Raw genomic sequence first — 22,761 nt, 5'->3', positions numbered from 1 at the left:
CCAGTTTCCAATGCTAAGGTTGCAGGTCTGATTCCTAGTTTGGTCAACTTTTTGATTTTACTGAGTCCAGTTTTTGTAATCATGTGTTGATTGGAATATTCAGTTTAATTAATAACTACCTTGATTTGTCACTTTAATGTTGTTTCAAATCTTGTGTATGTTGTGCTTCTTTGTGATTGTTCTTCAATATGATATTAGAACTAGTTCAACGATATCTTAAAAATTTTTTAGATTGTTCTTTTAGTATGCCATGAAATAATCCATATCTTTATCATTTTCTTAGGCAATGTCTAAAGTTTGTTGCAAATGTGCAATCTCTAATCTAAACCAGCTTTTCATTATAGTGCTATGGGCAGTGTTTCGTTACTTGCTGGTCAGCCAAAGGAAGGTGTTAATGTTGAAGCACGATCGGAATCCAAAGGCTACTATGAGGAAGCAACAACTGATAGTCTTGGAAATTTTCGTCTTAGGGGACTCCTCCCAGATACAACTTATTTAGTAAAAGTAGTGGCGAAGGACTACCTTGGAGTCACGGCGGTTGAACGAGCTTCTCCTGATTCTGTTGTTATAGAGGTAAGCTTTTCAGAGGTGATTGATCACCATTTTTGCTGTTTGCAATTTGCATCCAATGATAGGCTCAAAAGAGCTCTTAAATTTCTTGATTGTCAAGGTCAAACAACAGTTTCATTGAAAATATGTGACTTGAGAATGCACGGTGGGTGATGAGTACACAAGTGGAACTAGTCCTAGTGATCCATCCAGGATGGGAGTAATTGATCAGTAAGTGTTATACTTAATTTTTGGTAATAGTTTGGAGGAAAGTAGAAGACTATTAGAGGGTGTTTGGTGACCCAAATGGGATCACTACAGTAATCTAAGATCATTGGTGATCCTTATGCTAGGTTAATCTAATCCCCGGTGATCTAAGATCATCGTGTTTGGTATTATGCTATATTTCATCAATTAAATCTTCTCAAGTATCCATGAGTAACTTATTTGGTAATCCATTGTATCCAAGATCACTGAACATATAATACCAAAACTATCCCAAATATATTTCATAAAATATTTGTATTAAACATATAAAATATATTATAATAAAATATTAATATATTTATTAATATGTTAATGAATAATATATTCGATAAAAATATATTTATTAGTCTTATAAATTATTAATCCTATAAGTATATATTAATTGTTACTATAAAATTAATATTCTTATTTATTCTTAAATATTATTATTTTTATACTAATATTTATTTTGATTAGGAAAATAAGACAAATAGAAGTAATATATTAAATACTTTTATTAAATAAATATAAAGTACAATAATTTATTTCAACTATAGTGTAAAATTATCATCAAATAATCATATGAGAATAATGTAATTAATAATAATATAATAATATATATAATATTGATGTAATATATTAGTGGTATATTGATATATAAATTTTTTCTGTTGGACTAAGGGGCATTTTCTTTCTCAAATTTTAGCCTAAGATCAGTACCATGGGGTGATATTGGATACTCCATCTCAAGGATGGGTGTCCTATCATTGGGTTAGATGGTGATTCGAGGAGCGGAGGTAATTTGAGATCACTGTCATATAGAATCACCATTACACAACCATATATGGTGATCTCATTGCCTCCACCTACAGTACCTTTAATTTTAAGATGATCACCTCATACCAAATGCTGCCTCAATGAATACTCATAGTGACGTAGATGAAAGAAAGAAAATACTTACAATGAATATTCTATTTGTTGGTTAAAAAATAAATGCGAGTTCAAAGTTGAAGTCAATTTGAAAATAAGAAATCCGGATGAAAGATTTATAGATCTCAGATGTTATTTATACCATGATGATTGCATCTTTAGTGTAAATGTCCACTTATTATTATTATTTTATTATGAGCTTGCGCCATGATTAAGTAATGCTCTGCATATTTACATTTGCTTCCTGGCTTATGTCACCGGATGCTTTATCACTTTACAAGACATTAAGATAAGATATTCTAGTCATTTCTTTTCTTTTTCGTTTCTTTTTTTTTAATTATAGAAAGGGCCGGTAGGTGATGAGCTACATGACAGGCTGTAGCCCTCCCCCTAATATCTTTAACTCCCAATCCTGGTGAAGGTGAGTTTGGATCCCAGGTCATAGGTATAACTGCCGATTCTTTAACCTTCATTTGCGTGTTAGCCTTGTTTATTCATATAGAACAAAAGTATCTGTCAATTAGGTGTTTGGGGCAATTCATGGATTCTTTTTATCTTTTGTAGACATGTGCTGAATTATCATATATCGTAAAGCTTTGTGCCTCTAAAAGTCAGTTACTGCTTTGTACAGACAGTTATTTGCATTATTGTAATTTATATTTTATTCATCTGTGGGTTCATTGAACCTACTAATATATGTGCTTTATGCTTTTGAAAATAACAATTTTGTGCTATGATGCTGTTCTCATGGACAGGTGGGATCTGAGGATATCAGAGGCTTGGATTTTGTAGTGTTTGAACAACCAGAGAGAACCATTTTAAGTGGTCATGTGGAAGGAAGTGATCTCGAAGTATTACAGCCACATCTCTCTGTGGAAGTCAGATTGGTTGCTGTTCCATCTAAAATTGAGACAGTCTTTCCTCTGCCACTCTCGTACTTCTTCCAAATACATGATTTGCCCAAGGGCAAGCACCTTGTGCAGCTTCGGTCAGGGCTACCATCAAGCACTCACAAGTTTGAATCTGATATATTAGAAGTTGATTTGGAAAAACAACCTCAAATTCATGTGGGTCCTCTCAGATTTAAAGTTGAGGAATATTATCACAAACAGGTAAAACCCATCTGATATATATATGATATCCCTGTGAAAGTAGGTTGCTGAAATATTTTAGTTTCAAGGTTTTAAAACCGGTAATTCTGTAAAAACTGTTGGGTAGTGGCACAGTACAAGACTGCATAACGTGCTGACATTGTCTACCCGGTGCCTGTTTTATACTGGAATGGTGCGGTACTGCCTGTGCCATCCCATTCCAGCAGTTTTTAAAGTCTTGATGGACAGTAAATTATTAATTTCTTGTTTCCTTCCTTTTTCCTTGATCGATCTCTTCCATGGGTGCGTGCCTGCATGCATGTGCCTATGTGTGGATTTACTTTGAGCTTAGTTGTATATTGATTATTCAATTGTAGCAGCTGTCGTCTACAGAGTTGTACACTAGATCATCAGCCTACTTGATTTTTACCTTCTCACTTCAAGGAAAAAGACAGGTCTTTTGTTGTTTCCACCCAATAATGCACGTGTCATGGTTCAAAACTAACAAATAAAAATAAGAAAATTAGATGCTCTGCAAGCACAAATGCAAGCATGCTGATGTTTCCATAGCATGTATTGTGTCTATCGGGAAGGAACCAAAAAAAGGGATGATTTTTTAAAATTTTTTTTAATCTTAGAGAAACTGAATTATTTGTATATTGTACAGGAACTAACTCCAGCTCCAGTCTTTCCACTTGTAGTTGGATTATCTGTCATTGCCCTCTTTATCAGTATGCCAAGGTGATTGAATTTTGAACTTAATGTTTATTTTTTATATAAAATTACAAAATTAAGATGTAATCCTTATCATTTTTCCACAGGTTGAAGGATTTATACCAGATGGCTGTAGGAATGACTCCAACAGGATCTAGTACGGTATCCAGTAAGAAGGAAGCCCGAAAGCCACTTTTGAGAAAGAGAGTGTATTAGTGGAAAGTAATGGCATGATAATTTTGAGTTACAGGTGACTTATTTGAAAGAGAGGGTAATGGCATGGTATCCAGTAAGAAGGAAGCCCGAAAGCCACTTTTGAGAAAGAGAGTGTATTAGTGGAAAGTAATGGCATGATAATTTTGAGTTACAGGTGACTTAGTTGATCATTAATTATTTCAACGTTTTGATCAAGGTTGGTCTGAATTCAACTTGTAAATTTTTCTTTTAAAAAGTCAAGAAAATATACAATCTAGTGATATAGTTCAGTCAAGCATTTATCGGTCTGTTTTTTGATGAAGGCAATGTTTTAGAAAATTTCCATGCAACCCATCATCTTCACAACCATATTTGCAGTTAAAGAATCATCAGAGGTTTAAGATGCTCTAACCATCTGATTCTGTTTGCCTGTGGGTGGGTCCAGGTACGCGTGGCTTGGTCCTGGCCAAATCTTTACATGAATTTGGCCTCAGTTACATGATACAGAACCTGGTCTATCCGCAATTGGTGGATTAGGCTTGCAATTTGGACCACTTCCAGATGGGTGTAGCTGGGTCCTTTCCGGGGAACTCAACGTGCAGATTTGATCTGTTCGGAGTTTTTTCTCCTTTCCTTTTCTTTTTTTTTTTTTAAATTTTAAAATTTCTAATTTCTTAGTTTGGAACCTTTGATTGACTCGTCAGACACAACTTACACGGTTCCATTTAACAGGCGTCATTGCAATCTGCTTGCTTATCTTTGCCATTGTAAATTATTCATGGATAGCGGTATTTTCCATTAGTATAAATCCTTTAATTTGACTTGTTTAAAATAAGCTGGTATTAACTTTAATTCTCACTTGAGTAGAGGATGTCAATTAGTATAATTAATGAAGTTATGGGAGTTTAGTACCAATGGAATGGATTGAAGTCCGCTAATTTAGACCATTTTGTCCCATCTTAAAGAAAAATAGTTTACCGTTGGCATGTATGATTAACAATGCACAAGATTTTACTTTTCATGTTTCTCAAGAAGGAAAATTACTTTTCATCTTCCTCAGAAATATTTTTTACGTTGCTCGTCAAACAAAGGAACACAACCTAGCTCGAAATCATGTATTTCTCCCACTCATCCCTTTAGTGCGCTTCTGGCGGGATATCCAAAAGCTCTTTATTGGTCGTTTGCCACATCTCTTCAATCCGTCTTCGTTAAGGAATTCATTTTGTGGTTAGCGTTGGATGATGAAAGATCGTAGAGTCACTGTGCTCGCTACCCGGCTTTCTTTCATGGAAACGGCTCTCTCGCCACGAAAAATGAAAGAAATGGCTCATCTGGGAATCGAAAGAAAACGACAAAAAGGCATCTCAATAAGCCACCTAATCAATGTGCTCGCTACCCCGCTTTCTTTCATGGAAACGGCTCTCTCGCCGCCAAAAATAAAAGAAACGGCTCATCTGAGGAGCGAAAGAAAACGACAAAAAGGCATCCCAATAAACCACCTATTCTCAAGTGGCCAACACGATTCTTTCACGGTAGAGTCCGCGATAGAAGTCTCCGTTCATAATATAAAACTACAGTCCCCAGCTATCGACAACCCAGCAAGCAAACAGACAAAGCATCTCCATCTTCCTCTCTTCCCCAACCACTAGCCAAAGCCATGCCCAACTCCTCAAACACGCCCAACCTCTTCCTCCTATCCACTGCCACCCTCCTCTTTGTGGCTTATGCCCTTCACAGGCGAATGCCCAAGCAAACCAACCTCGTCCTCTACGTCCACGACTACTTCAGCGGCGACGCCAAGTCCGCCACCACGGTCGCAGGCAAACTCGGTGCAGCCTCCAACATTCTGCAGTTCGGCACCATTGCGGTGGTCGACGATGTGGTCACTGAAGGGCCTGAAGTGGACTCCAAGGTAATCGGCCGAGCTCAGGGCTTGTATGTAAACTCGGCGTTGGATGGGACGGCGTTATACATGGTCTTCTCGGTGACGTTCACCGAGGGGCGGTTCAAGGGAAGCACACTGGAGATCCAAGGAGCCGATCCGTTTAAGCTCAGAGAGCGTGAGTTTGGAGTTGTATCTGGGACTGGGTTCTTTCGGTTTGCTAAGGGATATGGTATCATGGAGACACAGCACATGGACGTGGCTAACTTGAGAGCCATAATCAAACTCAACATAACCGTCAGAAATGACTAGTGTTTGTGAGGCTGGAAGAACAATATGTTCCAGTGCCTGCTACGACTACTACTTTTCTCATTTTAGTCCGGGAGATGGCAAGGGAACGTATGATACGTCGGTTTTCCTAAAGAAGCTCGTAGTTTAATTTTTGGATTTATATACTTATTAAGCAAATGAAAAGTTTGTACAGCCTTCTAATGACTGTTCCGTGTTTGTAAGTTTCTGGTAGAAAGAAGCCAGAGAGCACAAGGATACCCCATTGGGGGTGGTCCTCGCGCAAATATTTCACAGTTCTGAGGTGTGGTTCAGAACATTTTTTTAATATTTCCACCTCTATGACAGAGCCTGCTATCCTTCTTCCTCCCACAAAGAGAGAGAGAGAGAGAGAGAGAGAGAGAGAGAGAGAGAGAGAGAGAGAGAGAGCGTATGTGTATTTCCTAATAATAATAAAAAAAAATAGTTTTAAATAGGTAAAACCCTATAGAAAGTTATATGTTACAAGAAGTTTTAAAAATCTGAAGCTTCAAAGATTTTTAATTTCTCGGAAAGCTTCGATGGAAACTTCCATAATATTAAATTTATGGAGAGTTGTATTATTTCTCAAGAGATATGTATGCACTCTGGAGCATTGCTCCATTTCATTTCTAAAAAAAAATATATGCGGTGTTTAAACTTTTTTGGTCAGATGTTGTATTACTATTTCTAAGTTGTCATAGACATCAATAGTGGAGAAATAACTTGTCACGCTCCCGATCCGAGATTGTGAGTCGAAGGTCATGGCAACCACCACATACTCATAAGAAACTTTTTCCATAAGCATGCAAGGCATCTCATCATGATATCTTACACATAAAGTTAAATAATTTTTTAATTTTTAACAATCAAACCTTAGTTCAAATAACAAATCAAAACTCAGTGTCCAAAAGAAAAATAATTGTCTGACAAAGTCAATCACTTAAAATAAAAGTCTTGCATCAATTCTGAGAAAATCCTAAATCAAATGAGCTAACTCTATTTCTAATCGCTCTCCTAACCGAAATCCCGCATCATGCTAATTTTCTGGATCCGTAAAGAAAAATATAAAACTCATCATGAGCTAGATAGCCCAGTAAGCAGTGTATACCTTTAACTGAATAAATCAGGCAATAATACTGTACATGTCGATTTACTGATAATAACAAAATTAATATGTAAATTCATGAATTCATAATTTAATTTATCACACTATCAATCATATATAAAATTTCAATTCATCATAATTTCAACTTATGCTTATCATCTTAAATTCATCAAATTTCTTAAGTTCTTTTTACCAACCATGACTATGACCATATTTTTCCTGTGGCAGGGTCATAATACCGCGTATCTTCTTGCGATAGGCTGTGAATCATCTGGCAGCAAGTCCTTCGAAACCGCTGGTCTCGCTGGCGGTTTGTCGCTGGTCTCTCTGGCGACATGTTGCTGGTCTCGTTGGCGACATAAACCCTCAGGACAAATCAATTGCCAACGTATATGCTCCCATTGGCGGGGTCCTTTACATAGTCAGGTTGTCAATTTATATCATCTTTCAATTCATGTATTATTTCAAAAATAATATAAAAAGATGATATTCGAGCCAAATTAAATCATATCATTCTTTATGATCATACATCATCATAATAATTTTCAACAAATAACTTCAATCATAAATAATTTCAACAAATAACTTCAATCATAAATAATTTCAATAATTATTTTCAATCATAATTAATTTCAATAAATATTTTCAATCACAAGCATGCCATGAATTTATATAATTCAGAATTTATAATTTACCAGATAAATTCAATAAAAGTAAACACTACTTACCTCAAAAGAAAATCCAAATTTGAGATCCTAGAAATCTTGAAAATCCTTCTCCGAACCTAGTACGTCAATAATCATATTTTTGATCAAAATTTTATCGAATTAAAAAATATAAAATTTTTTAAAATCCAATGTCCTCACATGGATCGACTAGATGACAATATCCAGGATTTTTGGATTGATCCATAAAAAGTCTTCTTGTATTTCTTTTATTATTATTATTATTATTGTTATTATTATTTATTTATTATTATTATTTATTATTATTATATATATATATTTTTAATTTCATAAATCCTAAAAATCCAAGAGAGAGAGCAGAGAGAGAAAGTCTCTCTCTCTCTTTTTTTTTCTTTTTTTCTTTTTCTTCTTTTTCTTTTCTTTTTTTTCTTTTCTTTTCTCTCGGGCTTCTTCCTGGCCGAAACAGGGGACCGACAGGTCCCCTCCCTTGACTGACCGTTCAGGCCACGACCGACACGGCGAAAACCGACGGCAGAGGGAGGCAACTCTCTCGAGTTCAGAGAGGCAAGGCCGGCAGTCGGCAGTGATCGCCGGCGCCGGAAAACCAAAGGGAAGAAGAGACCAAATAAGGGTCCCTTCTCCGACAAAATCTGGCGATGTCTGTCGCCGGCAGTCATGCAAAAAGGCATGGAAAGAAGGAGAAAGAAGAGAGGAAGAGGAGGAAAGCTTACCTCGGCCTCCGGTGATCCCACCGGTGAGAAATCGCAGTGAGCACGAATCAAGGGCCGCAGCTTCAATCGGAGGAATTAGGGAGGAAAAGAGGGGAAAAAGACCGTTGGGGGGTCTCTTAGGAAGGGGGAGGTCTCTTTATAGAGAGCCCTATGACTCCTGATCACGGTGGTTTAATCGGAGAAGAAGACTCCTACCGGGAGTCTTCTTCCCGGTTCCCCTGTTCTTGTTTTTTTTTTTTAAATGGGCTTGGGTCTTCTCAATTGGGCTTGGGCTTGGGCTATAACATTCTTCACCCCTAAAAAAAATTTTGTCCTCAAAATTTTTTATACCTGTGGTCTCGAAGAGCTGGGGATATTCTTGCTTCATTTCTTCCTCTAGTTTTCAAGTAGCTTCTCTTTCCGAATGTCGACTCCACTGTACCTTGACATGAGAAATGTTGCGACGTCTCAGCACTTGTTCTTTACAGTCCACAATTCGTACAGGATATTCTTCATATGATAACTCCTTTCTAGCTTGCAATGATTCAAGTTCCACGATGTGACTTGCGTCTGGTAAATATTTTTTTAACATAGAAACATGAAAAATATTATGTACTCCTGCAAGTGAAGGTGGTAAGGCAAGTCTATACGCCACCTCACCAATTCTTTTCAAAATCTCAAACGGACCCACATATCTAGGATTCAATTTACCACGAATGCCAAATCTTGAAATTCCTTTTGAAGGAGATATTTTGAGAAATACTTGGTCACCAATTTGAAATTCTAATTTTTGTCTCCTGTTATTTGCATAACTTTTTTGTCTGTTTTGTGCTGCCCGAAGTCATTCTTTAATTAATTAGATCTTCTCGATGGCTTGTTGAATAAGTTCGGGACCCAATATTCTCCGCTCACCAATATCATCCCAGTGAATCGATGATCGACATCTTCTACCATATAATGCTTCAGAAGGTGCCATACCAATGCTAGCCTGATAACTGTTATTGTAAGCGAACTCAATCAAAAGTAGATGCTCATCCCATGAACTTTTCATATCCAAAATACAAGTTCTCAACATATCTTCTAAGATCTGAATAGTTCTCTCTAATTGACCATCAGTCTGTGGATGAAAAGCTGTACTGATGTTCAATTTTGTTCCTAATATCTTGTGTAAACTTTTCCAAAACTGTGATACAAATCTGGTGTCTCGGTTCGATACAATGGTCACTGGAATTCCATGTAGCCTTATAATTTCTTTCATATATAATTTTGCTAGTCTTTTCAAAGTAAATCCAACTCTAATTGATAGAAAGTGTACAGACTTTGTCAATCGGTCCACAATCACCCAGACTGCATTATTTTTACTTGGAGTCTTAGGTAGTCCAGTTACAAAATCCATAGTGATATGTTCCCACTTCCATACTGGAATATCAAGAGGTTGAAGTAGTCCCGCAGGTCTCTGATGTTCAGCTTTAACTTGTTGACACACCAAACATTGAGCCACAAATTGAGCGATCTCTCTCTTCATATTATTCCACCAGTACATTTTCTTTAAATCTCTATACATTTTAATACCTTCCGGATGAACTGTATAACTGGTCTGAGGTGCTTCCTAAAGTATTTCATGCTTGAGTACTGAATCATTGGGTATGCAAATTCTGTTTTCTAACCTCAATGAACCATCATCATGTATTTTGAATTCAGATTGAACACCAGCTTCCACTGAATCTCTTATTTTTATTAGTTGTGGATCATCATTCTGGGCAATTATAATTCTTTCAATGAGTGTTGGCTGAACCCTCATATTGGCTAATCGTACTGTTGAGTCATATATTCGGATGTCTAATTTCAGTTTTCTTATAACCTCCAACAATTGGCTTTGATGTGTGATTAAAACCGCCAAATTTCTCACGGATTTTCTACTAAGGGCATCAGCAACGACATTAGCTTTTCCGGGATGATAATGAATTGTTAAATCATAATCTTTCAACAGTTCAACGACCTTCTCTGTCTCATGTTTAATTCCTTCTGCGTAAAAATATACTTCAAACTCTTATGATTAGTAAATACTTCACACTGCGCACCGTATAAGTGATGTCTCCAAATTTTTAGGGCAAAAATCACTGCAGCTAATTCCAAATCATGTGTCAGATAATTCTGTTCATATGGTTTCAATTGTCTTGAGGCGTAGGCTACTACCTTACCATGTTGCATTAATACACAGCCGAATCCCTTTTTAGATGCATCACTATATATTATGAATCCTTCATCTCCTGTTGGTATAGTAAGGATAGGGGCTGAAACTAATCGTTATTTTAACTCTTGAAAACTCTATTCACAATCTTCGGTCCATTCGAATTTAACCCCTTTTTGAGTAAGACGAGTCAAAGGTGCAGCTATGCGGGAGAATCTTTCTACAAATCGTCTGTAATAACCTGTCATTCTCAGAAAGCTTTGAATTTTGAAAATATTTGTAGGTCTGTTTCACTGCATCACAGCTTCCACTTTTGTTGGATCCACAGAAATTTCATCTTTAGACATGATGTATCCTAAAAAGATTATTTTGTCCAACCAAAATTCATACTTCTTTAATTTGGCATAAAGCTTTTTTTTCTCAATATTTGTAGTACACATCGTAAATATTCTTCATGCTTCAATTTGCTTTTTGAATATATCAAGATATCGTCAATAAATAAAATAACAAACTTATCAAGATAAGATTTGAATATTCTGTTCATTAAATCCATAAAGGCCGCTGGAGCATTGGTTAATCCAAATGGCATCACTAAAAATTCATAATATCCATAACGAGTTCTAAATACAGCCTTTGGTATGTCCTCTGTTTTGATTTTTAACTGATAATATCCTGAACGAAGATCAATTTTAGAAAAGACTTATGCACCTTGCAGCTGATCAAACAAATCATCGATTCGAGGTAGAGGATACTTATTTCTGATAGTGTTCTTATTCAACTCTCTATAGTCGATACAAAGCCTCATACTACCATCTTTCTTCTTCACAAATAAGACTGGAACTCTCCAAGGAGATACACTAGACCTTATAAAACCATTATCCAACAAATCCTGTAATTGATCTTTTAACTCCAACTCCATAGGAGCCATTCGGTAAGGAGCTTTAAAAATCGGACCGGTATTGGGTGCCAACTCAATGGTAAATTCAATTTCTCGTCTGGTGGTAGTCCGGTTAAATCATCAATGAATACATCTGAAAATTTATTTACGATAGAAATATCCTGTAACTTCAATTCATCATGTTCTTTATTCTTTATTGATACTAGGTAACCTCTACATCCCTTTCATAGCATCTATCTAGCTTGCACAAATGAAATAATACGTGGAGGGGTGGTTCCTGTACTTCCATCAAAACTGAATGTTAATTCTTTCGGTATTTAAAAGTTCACTCTCTTTCCATGACAATCCACAGAGGCATGATAAGTAGCAAGCCAATCCATTCCTAGAATGATATCGAAATTATGCATATCTAGGACCACCAAATCTGTCAGTAATTCTCTTCTCCTATTCTGATACTACATGACTTGCACACACTTTCGGTACTCAATATACCACCTACTGGTGTCTCAACATATAATTTGATTTTCATAGGTTCACATACTATATCATGTTGTCTAATAAAAGTAGTGGATATAAAAGAGTGTGTAGCACTAGAATCAAACAAAACTGAAGCATAAATACCAGATACAGGAATGATACCTGTCACCACAGCATTAGAGGCCTGAGCATCATGTTGTGTGAGTGCATAGATCATTCCTTGAGTTTTCGGCCTTTGACCTCCATCCTTTGTTTGTGTGGGTCTATTCTCATTCCTCTGGGGGCAATCTGCAATTTTGTGTCCCTTCTGTCCATAGCTAAAACAAGAACCAGTATTCCATGGGCAATTAGAAGACTCATACTCTCTTCGACCACATCTCGAACATCTAGCTGTCTCATTCTCACGATTCTTATCATTTGCTGGCTTTTTTGCTGGACCCTTATTGTTCTGATTTCGTCTTTGAGTTCCACCAAACCTATTTCTCTTCTTCTGATTCCGTTCTCTCTCTGCATGTGCTTCATTTACTTTCCTCTCAATTATTAGAGCTTTATTCACAACTGAGGCATAAGTATTTAACTCGTAGGGTACAACTTATTTTTTTATTTCCGTCTTCAGTCCCATTTCAAATTTATATACTCTGTCTTGCTCAATCTCAACTAATCTTGGAACGAACTTGGCTAACTCTGTGAATTTAGCTTCATATTCTGCAACGGATCTGTTTCTCTGTTTCAGATGAATGAACTCCTACTCTTTCTGTATTCTGACACTTCGAGGGAAGTACTTGTCAAAGAATTCATCTCGAAATCTCTCCCAAGTGAGTGATATCCTATCGTGTTCATATTTTTGTTCAAGTATACGCCACCAATTGTATGCCTCGTCTTGTAACAGATATGCTGTGTAGCGGATCTTCTCTTCATCGTGGCATTCTTGCATGGTGAATGCCTTCTCCATTTCCATAATCCAGTTATCTGCTTCCAGTGGCTCGATGGTCTCTTTGAAGGTTGGAGGGGCTAGCTTCTTAAACTTGACGATATTGTTTCTCTGCATCGGATGTTCTCCATGTCCAGGTGTCGGTGGAAGATGCTGACGTGGCTGTGCATGTTGTTGTTGAAGTAACTATTGCTGTGTTTGAACTACTCCGATCAGAGTTTGCATTAGTTGAGTCATGTTCGGCTCCTCCTGTACTGTCGGAGTATTTTCAGTAGGATCAATGATTCCCTCCTGCTGAGATGTGCCACTATTCAATTGGAGAGTGTTATCACCAAGTGGATTTGATGTCCCTCCTACCGCTCCTTGAGTATTCTTTGTTCGTCGTGGAGGCATATTGACCTATGACAAATTTGAGATAATAACTTATCCTTAATAAAGTTATAAACTTACTTGAGACAGGTCAGATCATAATCATCATAACTAACCTCTCAAATTTCCTAATATCTACCCATCACTCGCTCATTCTATTCTACATATCTTTATCTATCTACTTATGCTCTGATACCATATTAATTGTCACGCTCCCGATCCGAGATTGTGAGTCGAAGGTCATGGCAACCGTCACATACTCATAAATTTTTTTTTCCATAAGCATGCAAGGCATCTCATCATGATATTTTACACATAAAGTTAAATAATTTTTTAATTTTTAACAATCAAATTTTAGTTCAAATAATAAATCAAAACTCAGTGTCCAAAAGAAAAATAATCATCTGACAAAGTCAATCACTTAAAATAAAAGTCCTGCATCAATTCTAAGAAAATCCTAAATCAAATGAGCTAACTCCATCTCTAATCGCTCTCCCAACCGAAATCCCGCATCATGCTAATTTTCTGGATCTGTAAAGAAAAATATATAACTCATCATGAGCTAGATAGCCCTGTAAGCAGTGTATACCTTTAACTGAATAAATCAGGTAATAATACTGTACATATCGATTTACTGATAATAACAAAATCAATATGTAAATTCATGAATTCATAATTTAATTCATCACACTATCAATCATATATAAAATTTCAATTCATCATAATTTCAACTTATGCTTATCATCTTAAATTCATCAAATTTCTTAAGTTCTTTTTACCAACCATGACTATGACCATATTTTTCTTGTGACAGGGTCATAATACCGCGTATCTTCTTACGGTAGGTCGCGAATCATCTGACAGCAAGTCCTTCGGAACCGCTGGTCTCGCTGGTGGTTTGTCGCTGGTCTCTCTGACGACATGTCGCTGATCTCGCTGGCGACATAAACCCTCAGGACAAATCAATTGCCAATGTATATGCCCCCATTGGCGAGGTCCTTTACATAGTCAGATTGTCAATTCATATCATCTTCCAATTCATGTATTATTTTAAAAATAATATAAAAAGATGATATTCGAGCCAAATTAAATCATATCATTCTTTATGATCATACATCATCATAATAATTTTCAACAAATAACTTCAATCATAAATAATTTCAACAAATAACTTCAATCATAAATAATTTCAATAATTATTTTCAATCATAATTAATTTCAATAAATATTTTCAATCACAAGCATGCCATGAATTTATATAATTCAAAATTTATAATTTATCAGATAAATTCAATAAAAATAAACACTACTTACCTAAAAAAAAATCTAAATTAGAGATCCTAGAAATCTTGAAAATCCTTCTCTAGACCTAGTATGTCAATAATCATATTTTTGATCAAAATTTTATCGAATTAAAAAATATAAAATTTTCTAAAATCCAATGTTCTCACATGGATCGACTAGATGACAATATCCAGGATTTTTGAATTGATCCATAGAAAGTCTTCTTGTATTTCTTTTATTATTATTATTATTATTATTTATTATTATTATTTATTATTATTATATATATATATTTTAATTTCATAAATCCTAAAAATCCAAGAGAGAGAGCAGAGAGAGAAAGTCTCTCTCTCTTTCTCTTTCTCCTCTCTTTTTTTTTCTTTTTCTTTTTCTTTTTCTTCTTTTTCTTCTTTTTCTTTTCTTTTTTTTTTCTTTTCTTTTCTTTTCTTTTCTTTTCTCTCGAGCTCCTTCCTGGCCGAAACAGGGGACCGGCAGGTCTCCTCCCTTGACCGACCGTTCAGGTCACGGCCGACACGACGAAAACCGACGGCAGAGGGGGGCAACTCTCTCGAGTTCGGAGAGGCAAGGTCGGCGGTCGGCAGTGATCGTCGGCGTCGGAAAATCAAAGGGAAGAAGAGACCAAACAGGAGTCCTTTCTCCGACAAAATCCGGTGACACCCGTCGCCGGCAGTCGTGTACAGTGGCACGGAAAGAAGGAGAAAGAAGAGAGGAAGAGGAGGAAAGCTTACCTCAGCCTTCGGTGATCCCGCTGGCAAGAAATCGCGGTGAGCACGAATCAAGGGCCGTGGCTTCAATCGGAGGAATTAGGGAGGAAAAAAGGGGAAAAAGACCGATGGGGGGTCTCTTATGAAGGGGGAGGTCTCTTTATAGAGAGCCCTAGGACTCCTGATCGTCCTGGGACTCCTGATCATGGTGGTTTAACCGGAGAAAAAGACTCCTACTGGGAGTCTTCTTCCCGGTTCCTCCGTTCTTATTTTTCTTTTTTTTTAAATGAGCTTAGATCTTCTCAATTGAGCTTGGGCTATAACATAACTATTGTTGAGAGAGCATCCTGAAAAAGCGTTGCTTAACAATATTTTTGACCACATTCTGGATTCTTGTCCATACTCTAATAAGTTAAGGATAATTACCTAGAAATGCCTTGCCCATCAATTTTCTTTATCATATTCTGAATTTTTGTCCATACCGCAACAGAGCCTGCCATCCTGTTGAGATTCAAACAATTGCATATTTTGGCTTCAAACCGTGAGAAAATGTTTTCTTAAATTTAAGCGGCAGATAGAAATGTTTTTTCTTCTTAATTATAGCGACAGAATGTAGTTCTGTACCTGTAAGCGCCTGCAAACTTTCAAGGGGGCTTTCTTTCTTGGGCCAGGCATGGACAACGACCATTTGTAGAGGATTTGTCAAACTACGGTAGCACGATTTTGAGTTACGCTTTCCTGGTGATATGCTACATGTGGTTACGTGTAGTCACTTCGTTTTTTAATTCGATTTTGATAGATAACCATGCGCATCTACATCTACTAATGAACCTAACTACTGGCAAACATCTACCAAGAGGGTATTCTTTAGTAGATTAAATAGAGTAGCTTTCAGGCTGCAAGTCCATTTAATAGTTCACCAAAGTTCTCACTAATTGGGTAATGCTTTTTTTTTTTTTGCCTAGATTAGTTGAACAAGCACAAACTGCAAAAGCAGTCTTGAGTCATGACATCCTACATTGCTATCTTAGTGTTCATAAAGTCATTTCCTTTCATTACTGGAATAACAAAAAGGGTGTTGTTTGCATCTTAGGTTTTGAAAAAGCTTTTGATACGTTGCAATGGTGAAGGGTCTTTGGGACTAGGTGGAATTTTGTAATATCCACATAATGAAAATCCAATTCTGTCAAGACTCCTGTCTATTTATCTAATCTTGAATGCATCATCCTCTTCAGCTTTCAACTCTGAAAAATTATTGATTAGAATTGTTCTATCATATATAATTTGTACCATCCAATAACAAATCAGCATGTCATCTATCATTAGAAAAAAGTGCACTATTATTCAATCTTGATTGTAAATTTTAAATGAAAAAAATTTTCACTTTCTTAGATGGTATACTAGTTTTCTATTGGATGGTACAAGATATATATATATATATATATATGATAGAACTATTCTGATCCATAATTTCTCTTTAACTCCATGCTAAAGTTTATTTTTTCAAGAACACAACTACCGCTTGATAGCAATAAAGGAAGCAAACTTGTTGGAATTAATTCTCAAACTAAACGGTCAACTCTCAAACTCATAAATAAACCCAACAAGAAACTCATAGGTAAGATAGGCCATACTTATCCTCCTTAATAATGTCCCCTTCTTTGCTGCTTTATCTTCGTGTCTACCTTGCTCCTCCGTCTTGATTGACTGCTAGTAGTGATGAGATCAAACTAAACGGTCAACTCTCAAACTCATAAATAAACCCAACAAGAAACTCATAGATAAGATAGGCCATACTTATCCTCCTTAATAATGCCCTCTTCTTTGCCGCTTTATCTTCATGTTCACCTTTCTCTCTCTATCTTGATTGACTGCTAGTAGTGATAAGATCAAAATGAATTTTCTTTACAAAAACATTCCTATTGCCTAGACTTGGCAATTACATTTGACTCGACCTTAATAGGTCCCGGCCCGAACCGACTTTAATGAGCCGGATTGATCAACGTGTTGATCGAGTTTTAATTCGATCCGATCTGAACTCGATAAATTTATATCTTAGATCGGATAGTGTCCACTTTGACCCATTATCCGATCCAAATTCGATTTGATCTTATGTATATATATTGTAATAATATGGGCTGATTGTATGAAATATGGGTCTTATGGCCTTTAGACTTGATTAAGACCTCAAAGACTGAAGAATGGTAGTAGGCCATTGTTCAGTGCTTCTATTTTCATCTAGAAAATATGATTTAAGTGGGACGGATATCCGATCAGGTGACCCAATATCCAATCGGGTCGGATATGGGTAAAGAAAGTGTTGATCCGTCGGGACACGACTCAGATTCGGATCAAAATATTGTGATATATCGGATTGGGTCCGGCCAATCTAAACCCACACTTGATCCAACCTATTGCCAAGCCTACTACTGCACCTCCTTTCTCAGCATTAGTTAATTGTAAGGCAATCTATGCGGCAAATAAAAGTGGTAGCCTTTAGTGTTAATCTTTCGGACTTAATAGAGTCCTGCTAGCTAGATGGAATGACATTTACTCTCCCATGCTGATTAACACACACTTGTTGAGGAATTAAAATCCTGCTACAATCTTAGTAGACAAAGGTCGCTTAAAAGAGCCTCTTTGATTTGGAGGAATAGCTAGCTTCGGGAAATGGATATGAGATTAGTGTATATTTGGGTCATTGATCTTCTCTTAGCTCGTCTCTTCTCCAATCCTTCTCCCAGTTAAACCAACCAAAATTTGCACGGTGACTGGCTATGGGAATAGAAGAAATCACATACTGTCCTTTCCCTGTCAACCTTCCCATTTAGTTAAGAAAAATTCTGATCTTCCGAATTTAGCTAAGATGATTAATTTTGCCCGATCACAATTTGGCAGGGACACTTAGGTAGTATTGGTCTGGTAGAAACGTCTTCTATGTTATTTTTATTAAGGGTGCATTTGGTTAACCACAATTTTTTTTTTTTAATTTTTGAAAAAAAATCAAAAAATAATATTTGATAACATCACAAAAAGTAAAAAATAAAAATTAAAAAAAATTACTTTTTATGGAAAGTAAATTTTTTTATTTTTTAAAATTTACTTTTATTTTAAAAAAATGAGTGAAAAAATTTGTATTTTTTTCTTCCACTACGGCCTCTCCTTCTAGGCGCTCGTCCGCTTCGCCCTCTCCACCACTTAGATCGCCCTCCAGAAATCTTCCGCCGTCTCTGCCACCATCCCCCGCCATCGTGGATCACCTCTCCCACCTCCTCTCCATGTTCCCCTCCCGATTCCTTCCCCTCCACGCCATCTTTAGAATGTGGAAGGAACTCGATCTTCTCGGCGACTTCAAGGGTTCGATCATCGTCTGGAATCCTATTATCTTCTTGCTTCGGGACAACCCACGGGAGCCTAACACCTATCTATTGACGCTCGTCGTGGGGAACTCCAGTTCTAATTTCACACCGGTGGTGGAGGAGTGGTGGCGTCGAGAGATGACTAGGGAGGGATCCAAAGTGGATGAAATAGAGCTCAGGTTTGGATTCAAGCACTGGTTTCCTCTTGAGATGCAGCTCATGCATCGGTGGAGATTGAAGGGAGGGCAGTTGGGAGTGGAACCAGTGCTAGAGGAGGAAGAGAAGTCTAGTTCAGCTGCTGATAATGTTTGAGTGGTGGTTCAGAAAATCGTTGGGAATGCAGAGTATGATAATAGCTAAAGCAATATTCAGCAAAGAGGTATATAATTAATCAATCATTTTTTTTAAATTAAATAATTTTTTAAAAATTATATAATCAATCAAAACAACTAGTTACCAAACGTATGCTTTACTTTTTTTTATTTTTATTTTATAGCAAAAATCAAAAAAATAAAAATTATTTTTTAGAAAATAAAAATCAAAAATAAAAAAGTGTAACCAAATGCATCCTAAATTTTTTGGTCACGTTGGAGTGATTTATCCATTTACTCCACTCTTGCATAAAGTTGCATGTCTCTGATGATCGAGCAGAACACTTGTGTTCTAAATATTAAGAGATGGATCTAGGCTATTGGGCACCCTTTCTGTCGTACCTCTTTTGCATATGGAGTGCAACCTTAAAACAAAGTTATTCTTAAGGTCCATTTAGTTGAGGTTAATTTGATATAAAAAAATAAATTTCATATCAGATTACAATATCTGTTGTAAAAAATAAAAAAGATAGATAATAAAAAAATTAATAAGTTTCATATTTATTTTTCAAAAAGAAAAGATAAAACAAATACTATAGGGTGTTAGTCTTTGATAAATTTTCGAATGATAATAATTCATATTTGACAAAAATATTCTCAATAGGCGATGCCGATTAAGGTCATTATATAAAAACCGGTTGCAGATGATAATACTATTGTGATATTAAAAAAATATATTTTATATTAATTGGTAATTTATAAATTTAGTATATTTTTATATAGGATTATCTTAAATTAAATGTAGTGATTTTTTTTCTATGTTATTTTTTATTATAATTTTTTCATTAATTAAATATAATAAAAATTATTTTTTTTTATAATAATTATTTTCAGAAATCAACGTATTATTTCGTAACTTAACATATCCTGACCAAACGGAACCTTAGAAAATTATACTTTGTTTTTGAAAAAAGACCGCAAATAATATAAGTAAGATATTGGCTTACCAATAAATCTCAAAAGCTTGAAACATCTTTTTTTGGTAAAGAGATTGTGAATGGAACGTGGCATCGTAGCTATCAGAATGTTGAGGTGGTACGTAGTTGGATCTAGCCAATAAAATTATCAGGGAAGATAGAGGTCAGGCATGGACAGATGCTAGTATCAAATGTGGATGGTTGTCTGACTATTTACAATGTAATATATAATTATCATAATATAAGAAGAACGAAAGGACCTTTTGACCAATGAAATACTTATCATTTTATTTATTTTTATTTGTATCTTACATTTAATGTGCTTTATCTTAATTATATTTAGTTCGTAATTGTTAATATAGATTTATAGCCGTGGGCTGTTACCAACCTTCTTCTCCTCTTCCAGGTAGATAGCGTCTTGAGGGCGAAAATTTTTAAAGTTCAAAGTATTATAACTCCTGCAATCATTTTTTACCGCTTTCAGATTTTTGACATCGATGACATGCTTGTGCACTTACACAATTCAACCAAAAATGTGCATGCCCTTTTGTCCGACCTAAAGGAATGCCAATAGCTATTAAGAAAAGGAACAAGAAATAGATATGAGGCCTTGATATAGGGGCTAATCTCCTCTATTTTAGTTTTATAAATTTTTATTATAAAATTATTTTGGACAAGCTTGAAGCAATTTTAAAGTATTTCTTGGCAATGTTGTACTAATGGAAAATGGCTCCTAAGAATATGACTCCATCTTGTTAGGTGCGGATTTCACCTTAACATGCGTGGGCTCACTTTTGAAAGATGAAGCATGCAAAAGTAAAATTCATCTTTCTACCAAAAGAAAAAAAAAAAGAAAAAAAAAAAGAAAAAAAAAAAAAAGGAAAAGTTCACCTTATGACATTATAACATTAGAATAGGAAGAATTTAATGGTGCGACTTTTGGCTTGTGACAAAGCTAGTGGCCCTGCTACTATCCTAACTCGTTGGCTATGTCAGTCAATTGCAACAAAGCATAAAAGCGAACATTCTTGCAAAGTTTTCCAGGCTTAAATATCAAGTGGGAGGGCAAGTTGGGCATGGCGGGTTATGTTAGAACTCAGAAGAAACGTGATCGTATCGAAAAGCTCCTAAAATTTCTTAAATCAGGCAAGTCAAGTAGGCCGATGCTTGTTGCATGCACATTATGTAGGCATAGTATCAAAGTAACAATTTAATATTTCTACCAAAGTCTTCGAACTATTAAACTTCTTAAGAAAAACCTAAACAATATAACAAGTGCTTTCATCCTCCTCAAATTCATACAGATACAATTCACTTCAGAAGCAACACTTAACTTTAATGACATGGGCAAAAAGCAACTTGTATGCTTCCTTTTAATAAATGGATCATATATGTCTGGTATGGATATATGCAATAAAATAAAAAAAAATAAAATATCTTTAAGAGTTTATTTGGATGTTCCAGCCCAAAATTTTATGAGATCGATGGATTTGGACTAGTGCAACTAGAAAAAAGAAGCTTGGACTAAACTTATATTTCCTAGGGTTTTTGGAGTCGGCTGGCCCGAATCTTATAGGAAGAAGAAAAAGATCTCAAAAGATCTTTTTTCTTCTTATAGGATTCGGGTCTATCCACTTCAAAGATCTTTGGGTATTAGGAATATAAGCCTAGTTTATACTTTTTTTTTTTTTTTTCTAGTTGCACCAGCCCAAATCTATGAATGTCATACGATTTTAGGCCTGGACATCCAAATTGACTCTAAATTAAGCAAAATTATTACGTAGACTCATTCTACTATGTAGGATATAGGCAAAGCCAATAAAAATTTCATACATTAGCTAATTTTTCATTAATATCTAATCATGATTTAGTAAAACTATTAATGACTTAAAAGTTTTCATTGGTCAAGAGGTAAAGAGTTGAACCATGTTTTGATTAAAAAAAGAGATGCGGCCCATCATGTTTTGAATAAAACCTTCAAGAGATGAAAATGTAAGGTCTACCGTGCTAGTGCGACTCACTGTAGGAAAAAACTCACAAATAGATGAGAAAGTTTGTTTTTTCTACAGTAACCCCATCTCTTTTTTTATCCAAAACATAGTTCAGCTTTTCACCTCATAGCTAACAAAATTTTTAATTTTTATTTAAAACGTGGTTCAGCTCTTCACCTCATAGCTAATAAAATTTTCAAGCCATTAATAGTCCTACTAAAACATGGGATGTGTCCCATTTTTTTTTTTTTATTCAAAAGAAAGTTCAGCTCTTTACCTCACAGTCAATAAAAACTTTCAAACCATTAGTAGTTTTGCTAAATCACGATTAATTGTGGTTAGTCATTAATGAAAAACCAGCCAATGTATGGGATTTTTATTGACTTTGTCCATATCCCATGCGGTAAGAATGAGTCCGCTAAATAATTTTTTCTAAATTGGAGAGGAATACTAATATGAGGCAGTACCATCAAAATAATCTAAAATGAATGAGGCTATCCGGTCTGCAACTTCGTTCATTTCCCTATAGACATTGGATGCGTACAAAAAGGTATACCTCTTAGCTAGCCTCCCATATGTCCAGGAGCTGGAGATGCCCACTAACAAGGCAACTTGCGTGTCCAATTGTGCCTTTATTTCATTTTGGCAAAGCTTGAACCAACAAAAAGGTTCCTTCTTTTATTACCAATAGATTAGATGGACCCATCATGTGGCTTTACATGGCTTAAATCATAATCAAAGCTTGCTTCTAGCAAAAGCATTCACCGAACAATGAATGAGTGTAGTTTGTTACAGAAGGCACCACCCCATGGCCACCAGCCCAACTACTGT

General features: G+C 35.8%; 2 protein-coding genes across 2 annotated transcripts in view; both read left to right on the top strand.

The window, feature by feature from the left end:
• LOC105045008 (uncharacterized) overlaps positions 1-4,025 on the top strand; it is a 36,318-nt gene extending 32,293 nt beyond the window's left edge. Inside the window, exons 24-27 of the mRNA XM_073257622.1 lie at positions 345-573; positions 2,481-2,837; positions 3,484-3,557; positions 3,638-4,025. Of these exons, the coding sequence (XP_073113723.1) occupies positions 345-573; positions 2,481-2,837; positions 3,484-3,557; positions 3,638-3,746 (769 nt within the window). The 3' untranslated portion in view covers positions 3,747-4,025. The remainder of the gene's footprint in view (positions 1-344; positions 574-2,480; positions 2,838-3,483; positions 3,558-3,637) is intronic.
• Positions 4,026-5,284: 1,259 nt separating this feature from the next.
• Positions 5,285-6,207, top strand: LOC105045007 (dirigent protein 11-like). Its single transcript, XM_010923152.3, has one exon. It carries the CDS (start codon positions 5,383-5,385, stop codon positions 5,917-5,919), a length of 537 nt encoding a protein of 178 aa, XP_010921454.1. The 5' UTR covers positions 5,285-5,382; the 3' UTR covers positions 5,920-6,207.
• Positions 6,208-22,761: the final 16,554 nt, after the last annotated feature.

Source organism: Elaeis guineensis, chromosome 5 (genome assembly GCF_000442705.2).
Source record: "Elaeis guineensis isolate ETL-2024a chromosome 5, EG11, whole genome shotgun sequence".
Taxonomy (NCBI): Eukaryota; Viridiplantae; Streptophyta; class Magnoliopsida; order Arecales; family Arecaceae; genus Elaeis; species Elaeis guineensis.
Note: the sequence above shows the minus strand (reverse complement) of the source record. Positions and strands in the feature narration are given on the sequence as shown.

Bases quoted from the DNA above. Each gene is read 5' to 3' on its own strand.
- LOC105045007 (XM_010923152.3), top strand. From the start codon at position 5,383: ATGCCCAACTCCTCAAACACGCCCAACCTCTTCCTCCTATCCACTGCC.